Source organism: Neophocaena asiaeorientalis, unplaced genomic scaffold, assembly GCF_003031525.2.
Source record: "Neophocaena asiaeorientalis asiaeorientalis breed wild unplaced genomic scaffold, Neophocaena_asiaeorientalis_V1.1 scaffold1, whole genome shotgun sequence".
Classification (NCBI taxonomy): domain Eukaryota; kingdom Metazoa; phylum Chordata; class Mammalia; order Artiodactyla; family Phocoenidae; genus Neophocaena; species Neophocaena asiaeorientalis.
In genome coordinates, this window is record NW_020171981.1 from 1909890 (window position 1) to 1916517 (window position 6628).

At 54.4% G+C, this 6628-nt stretch overlaps 1 protein-coding gene across 1 annotated transcript; it reads right to left on the reverse strand.

The window, feature by feature from the left end:
- Positions 1-122: 122 nt before the first annotated feature.
- THRA (thyroid hormone receptor alpha) lies at positions 123-6416 on the reverse strand. Its single transcript, XM_024744289.1, has 7 exons — positions 6410-6416; positions 5760-5860; positions 3693-3840; positions 2878-3083; positions 1723-1869; positions 871-1129; positions 123-295 (listed from the first exon to the last, which is right to left on the reverse strand). Exons 1-7 carry the CDS (start codon positions 6414-6416, stop codon positions 123-125), a joined length of 1041 nt encoding a protein of 346 aa, XP_024600057.1.
- Between the last annotated feature and the right edge of the window lie 212 nt (positions 6417-6628).

Here is a 6628-nt window from a genome sequence, read left to right on the forward strand (position 1 = left end):
GTGTGTGTGTGTGTGTGTGGGGAGCTGAATCTATCCGAGGACAAGAGGGAGGAGAGAAGAGGTGTGGGGGTCTCCCTCAGCCCCCAGCTCTGCCCCTTCTCCCCAGGCTCCTCCCCACCCGCTCAGCACACCCTCTGGCCGCCTGAGGCTTTAGACTTCCTGATCCTCAAAGACCTCGAGGAAGAGTGGGGGAGCGGAATGTTGTGTTTGCGGTGGTTGACGTAGTGCTCGAACGCCAGCAGGTACGCCTCCTGACTCTTCTCGATCTTGTCGACGCACAGCAGGCCCGAGCGGTCTGCGGGGAAGGAGGGGCAGGCGGGTGAGCGGACGGAGGGGGGGCAGAGGCGGAGAGGCTGGGGGAGAGGGAAGAAAAACACGTTCTGGGCAAGTGGAGGGGCAACCGCAGGGCAGAGGGAGGGGACCGGGGGGTGGAGGGGCAGGTAAAGAGGACAGAGGGCAAGAGGTAGGCCTGGAAAGAGAGGAGACCTGGAGACAGGGCAGGACTAGCGGACAGAGAGATGGGGTGGGGAGAGCAATACAGAGGGGGTTAGGGGCAAGAAAGAGGAGGGATGGGGGAGAGAAGGTGAACAGAGTAGGGGATGGGGAACAAAGGGGTCTGGGGGAGACAGAGAGCAGGTGGGGGCAGAGAGAACGAATGAAGCCAGGATAGGAGTAGAGGAGGGACTGGGAGGTAAGAGATGGGCCTGGATATCAGAACGGAGTGGGGGTGGGTGAAAGAGCAGGGGACAGAGAGGTAGCTTTGTGGAGCAGAGAGACCACGGGGTTAAAGAAGGAGCGTGACAGGCCCAGGGCCCAGCCGAGCTCTGGGCCCCTGGGAGCTCCCGAGCCCTCCCAGCCAGGCCTCGGTACCTGTTGACATTAGCAGCACAGCCTGTAGCAGAGCCACTTCCGTGTCATCCAAGTTAAAGGCAGACAGTGACTTGCCCAGTTCAAAGATGGCATCGGAGACGACACCCAGGCCGCCATTCTTGAGCTGCTCCCGCTTGACAGCCATCTCCCCGCTCAGTGTCAGGGTGTCGCTCTCGGGGTCATAGCGGACAGCCGCCCGCAGGGACATGATCTCCATGCAGCACCCCTTCAGGAGGATGATCTGGTCTTCGCAAGGCAGCTGCAGAACCACAGGGACACTCAGCAGGCCCCTCCCCGTAAGCATCCCCCGCGGGGGGCCCCCTGGGAGCCGCAAGGCCACCACGGGCCAGGAACGTGTGCTCTGAACAGCTCCCTTGCAATGAGCGATGGATCTGCCCTGTTTCATTAACTCTCCCAACTGTGCCTCTGAGTTAGGTCCCGTCAGTACCTCCATGCCCACCGCAGATGAGCAAAGGGAGGTATAGGGAGTTAGGCCACGTGGCCAAGGTCACAAGCCAGTAGGGCAGCCTGTTCCCAGAGTTAGTGCTCTTTAAAGTAAGGAGAACTTCCAGAGTCAGGATGGCTGCGTAGACTTCAGGGGAGACAGGAAGGGACGGGCTGGGGAGGCTGGGCCCGTGGAGCCTGCTGGTTCTTTAGGGATCAGCTCACCCTGTGCGTGTGTGTGTGCGCGCGCGTGTGTGCGTGCGTGTGTGTTGGGTGTGTTGACCTACAGGAATTGCTCCCCATCCAGAGAGCTTCAGATGAGCACGAGCTGGGACTGGGTGACCTGGGGAGCAGCCCGAGGTCTCCCTCCAGCGTGGCACCGTGTCTCTCCTCCCATCTGCCACTCACCTCAGAGAACATGGGCAGTTTTTTGGCAAAGTCCACCACGCGGGTGATGGCCGGGGTGATGATCTTGGTAAACTCGCTGAAGGCCTCAAGGTCCACCTTGTCTCCGTCCGGCATGGAGACGATGGGTGACTGGCCAATGTCATCCGGCTAGAGGGAGAGATGGGGGTCAGCTGGGGCTGCAGACCCCTTTCAACCTCTCACAGAGGCTCCCTGCCCACCAGGGGGAGCTCCAAGGCAGCTTGGGGAGGCGGGGCCACTAGCACCTGGGGACAGCTGTGTCCCAACCCAGGTCTAAGGCTTCTCCCATCTTGGGGCAGAGAATACACCAGCATCAGAGCTCCAAGTTGGCTAATAATCACAAGGATCATAATAGCAGTAGAGGTAATGTCATAACAATAGAAGCTAGATTTACTGAATATTTAACATGTAACTAGGCATTAAGCCGCGTGTTTTACACATACTATCTCATCTAATCCTCACCACGACTTATCACCATTAGTTGATGTTATACTTGTCATCATTTCACAGATGAGGAAACTGAGACAGACTGCAGCTAAGTAATAAGCCCAAGGTCATGTGGCTAGTAAGTGGTAGAACCAGGATTTGAACCCGGGCAGTCTGATCCCCGACAAGTTACGCACACACGTGCTTGGTAGCAGAGTCAGTGCTCCTAACAGCGTACTGTTCCACACGCGGACACACTCCACCAGGAGTTTTCTGCCCTCCCCACCATACACAACCAACTATCCATCTCCTCCCAAGCTGGCCATTTTCTTGGCACTCAGTTTTGCCGGGGCCTAAAACAATGCCCAGCAACCAAGAGGTACCCCAAGATACTGTTACATGACTGTGTCCTCACCCTTCCTCCCAGTCACTGTGGGCGGGAAAAAGAGGAGAGCTCACCTCCGTTCACTGGAAATTCGATGAGGAGGGCAAGGCCCTGCCCTCATGGAGCTCCCAGTCAGATGGAAAAGGCAGGACCCTGATAGCGGTGACACATACACAGGCTTGCGAATCAGCAGTGTCAAGTTGTGGAGACTATCAGCCTTGGGTCAGACTAGACTAAGGCGGCTTTCTAGAGGAGGCAAGACTCTGAGTTCACTCTCCTCTCCTGGCTACCTGGCTGCTGCTCCCCTGTGCTCCCTCTCTCCTTACCAGGAATTTCCGCCTCTGTTTCCAATGGCTGCCCTGGGCATTTGTGCTGCGATGGGCCTCCGTGGCAACGTGGATCAGGTCCCACTCTTCGGGAGTGGGCTCTGGTCGCTGCTGCAGTGATCGGATCATCTCCTCCTTCCGCCGCCGCTCCCGGTTCTGCTCAATCAGCTTGCGTTTGGCCACCCGCTTCGAATCATCTAGAACCACTGTCAACAACAGACAGATACGATGCCCTTTGCATGGCACACTCCGTAACCCACTCAGAAACTATGCTTCCCAGTAGGCCAAGAGAGGCTAAGTGACTTCCCAAACACCTAGCAGTCGGGTGGCACAACCTGGATCCTGAATGATCACTGAGACCACATCAACTCCAATCCGGGCTGACCCAGAGGAAGACCATGTTCTGATCTAAAGGGTTATGGTGACAGTGGTTACTAGAAGACTGTGCCATCCAATCCCTAGCTAATGAAAAATGCCCTCTCTCACCCAGAAGTGGGGTGCCTTCTCTAGTAGTCAGAGACACTGTGCTCTTGGGGGGGGTTACTCAGGACTTATTTCTACCCAACAACTCTAAGGCCCTGGAGTGGGGAAAGGCAGGCAGGCACTGGGGCCCATGTCCAGAGCCCAGAGAGGGATCCTGTTTCCTTTTCTTCAGGGATGAGGGCAGCAGGGACCAAGATTCTGAACATTCATTCTGCCACCAGCCTGACCCAGACTGTCCCTCTGCTCTGTGGGTACCTGGAAGGGAGCTGCCGTGTCTGAACGCACCCCCCGCCCACAGCTGCCTCGCCCGCTTCCCCCACCCATCCCCTTACAGTCCATGGCCATGCCCACAGCGATGCACTTCTTGAACCGGCACAGCTGGCACTGATTGCGGGTGATCTTGTCAATGACACAACAGCTGTCATATTTGCACGAGTAGGTGGGGTGGAGGTTCTTCTGGATTGTGCGGCGAAAGAAGCCCTGGAGTTGGGGGAAGGCAGGGAGACTTAGCATGTTGTGATCACAACCCTCCCTTCCTGAATCAACCGTGCAGTTCTCTGGGGTTGGGGGCGGGGGGGCGGGGAGCTGGGGAACTAGTGAGGGAACCTGGCATCCTCCCGATGCAGCAAGCCCAGCATCACTGGGTTCTGCCAGGACTTAGAAATACACATCCTCAGCCCCCCAGCTGCCTAGGGGCCGGGGAACATGGGTAGTGGTGGTGGCAGAGTTAAGGATGGTGACCGCAGTTAGGAGATTTGAGCCTGGGATGGTGTGAGGTGCTTAGAGGCCTGAAGGAATAGCCGCTTTGGACACCAATTAATACCTGATTTTCCATCTTGTTAAACGACTCTAAAAACAACACTGGCCCCAAAACCATTCTCATACATGCTGCCTGTTGCCCATGCAGGTGGAATTCATGAAATGGGGGGCGGGGGGTCAAAAAGTTAAGAAAAGGCATTGGGTATGAACTCTACTAGCATGAAGAGAATATTTTCAATTTTATATACAGAGTTTAGTCTTTGCTTTAAAGGAAAAACCTCAAGACTCAAGATGGCAGTGATAATATGAAGAGCTAATGTCTGTTGCATACTTACTATGTGTCGGGCACTTATAAGCCTTTTCTTTCCTGTATCATCACATTTAACGCTCATGTCAACCCCGTGAGGTAGGAACTGTTATTATCTCCATTTTGCCAACTAAGAAACTGCAGCTTGGAGAGATTAAGCACTTTGCTCAAAGTCATACGTCTAAATGGGCAGCAGAGACTCAGAACTGGACCTGAGGTATAAGACACAAGGTCTGAGCTCTCAGATTTTGGGGTGCAATTAAAATCACCTTGGGTAGCCATCAAAAATACAGACTCTTGGGCCTCACGCTAGACCTGCAACATCAGGCTCTCTAGGAGTGAGAAGGCATCTCTGTCCTTTCGGGATGCCCCGCTGGGACTCAGATGTCCTTGAGGGTGAGGTTCCTTGTTCTATGTTACACTGCTGGCATTGCTTGCAGGAACACTGCTAGGGGACTCTATATCCCTGGTGGTCCTGGTCTGATTGACACCAGGAAAGAGAGGAACTTGAAGCCTTGACACATTCTTAAAGCTTTCTGTTTCTTGAAAGGTCTTACATTGTCAGGAAGTGATGATCCTGGGAAAACCATGTAGGCTGAAATGTCCAAAGTGAGATCTAATTAAGCCTCTCCAAGTCATAGACCCGCTCTGCCCAGGGAGACTCTGCCATCCTCTTCTCTGGCCTCCGCCATGCCCCCCAGCACTGGTTCTCACCCTTTCAGGTGCAGTGGAAGCAATCCAAGGCAGATTCCACCACAAAACATTCTGATTGAGTAGGGTTGGGATGAGGCCTTGGGATCTGCACTTAACAAGTACTGCAGGTGGTCCAGGAACTACATTTTGAGAAACACTGATGCTGTTTAACTGACGTCAGTCTTTCTCTGGTAGGCTGTGAGCAACTTGAGGGAAGCACATATACTGCACATCTCACACTTAATACACTGAATGGATGGATGAAAGCAGACATTTATTGAGTGCTTCTTTTGTACTTGGCACTGTTTTAAGTACTCTATGTGCGTTATCTCATTTTATTCTTCTAGCAACTCTATGAAGCAGGTAGTATGTTTATCCCCATTTTATAGATGAAGAGACTGAGGCTCAGAGAGATCAGGCATCTTACCTATGAGTGGCAGAGCAGGGATTATGAATGAACAAATGAATGAATGAATGAATAAGAGAAGAGGAATGAGGATATAACAGGTGGGCTTTAGCTTACATGTTTATAGAGCTGTCTGTTGTGCCAGGTGCTGAGGGACTTAAAGGGAATGTGATGGCAGGGGGGGAGGGTGGCGCTCAGGTGGTGGGGGAGGGGCAGGAGCTGGCTGGTCCATACCTTGCAGCCCTCACAAGTGATGCAGCGGTAGTGATAACCGGTTGCCTTGTCCCCACACACGACACACTGCTCGTCTTTGTCCAGGTAACTAGGGATATACCCTGGGAGGGAGGAAGGGAGGCAGGCAGGCAGGCATGGCTTGGGTCCCCAGCAGAGAGGCTCCTACACTTTCTCCATCCCCCAGCTTTTCCTTCCTGGCCCATCCCCTAGCCCAACCTCCCTGAAGGGTTCTCTGTCTCCAGGTATAATCCTGGAGACACATCAGAGGTCACCTTGTCCATCCCCTTCTCTAAGAATATGGAGAATCCAGTTCTTCTGACTGCCCCATTCAGGGCTTTTCTCTTGCTGCATGCCAGGGGCAGGGGATATGGGAGAAGGAGAAGCAAATGTCAGAGCAGCTCAACTTGGGGACCTCGGGCAAGGGAGTTATGGGGAAAGGGAAGAGGCCCTTCCTGACCTAATCCATCCTCAAAGGCTGGAGCGTGCCCCGCATCATCCCTCTCACCCCAGACAAGTCCATCCCACGCTCTCCAGAAGGCTCTCCCCGTGGGACACAGGAACTGCTGGTATAGGCCCAGGCCCTGGAATTGTCCCGGCCTGGTTCTGTCGGGTTGAGGGTGGGAAGGAAGGGCACACGCAACCAGGCTCACCTGACATGCTGGTTTTCAGGGAACATTGGCCGTTCTTTCTTTTTCGCTTTCCATCTGGTGACCTGGCACTGGATGGGGGCAAAGTGGGCCGAATCAGAGAGCAGTCCTTGGGCAGCCCCCCTTCTCATCCCATAGGCTGAAGTCATCCCCCACGCCTGACTCCCTCCTTCTTGTGTCCTCATCCTACCTCCCATCCCCAGGTCAACTGACAAAACTGAG

Excerpts from the sequence above, each read along its gene's own strand:
- THRA (XM_024744289.1), bottom strand. Across the intron at positions 3,841-5,759 it reads TCACTTGTGAGGGCTGCAAG|GGCTTCTTTCGCCGCACAAT; the intron begins GTATGGACCAGC and ends CCCCAACTCCAG. Across the intron at positions 296-870 it reads TGTGCTGCTAATGTCAACAG|ACCGCTCGGGCCTGCTGTGC; the intron begins GTACCGAGGCCT and ends CCTTCCCCGCAG.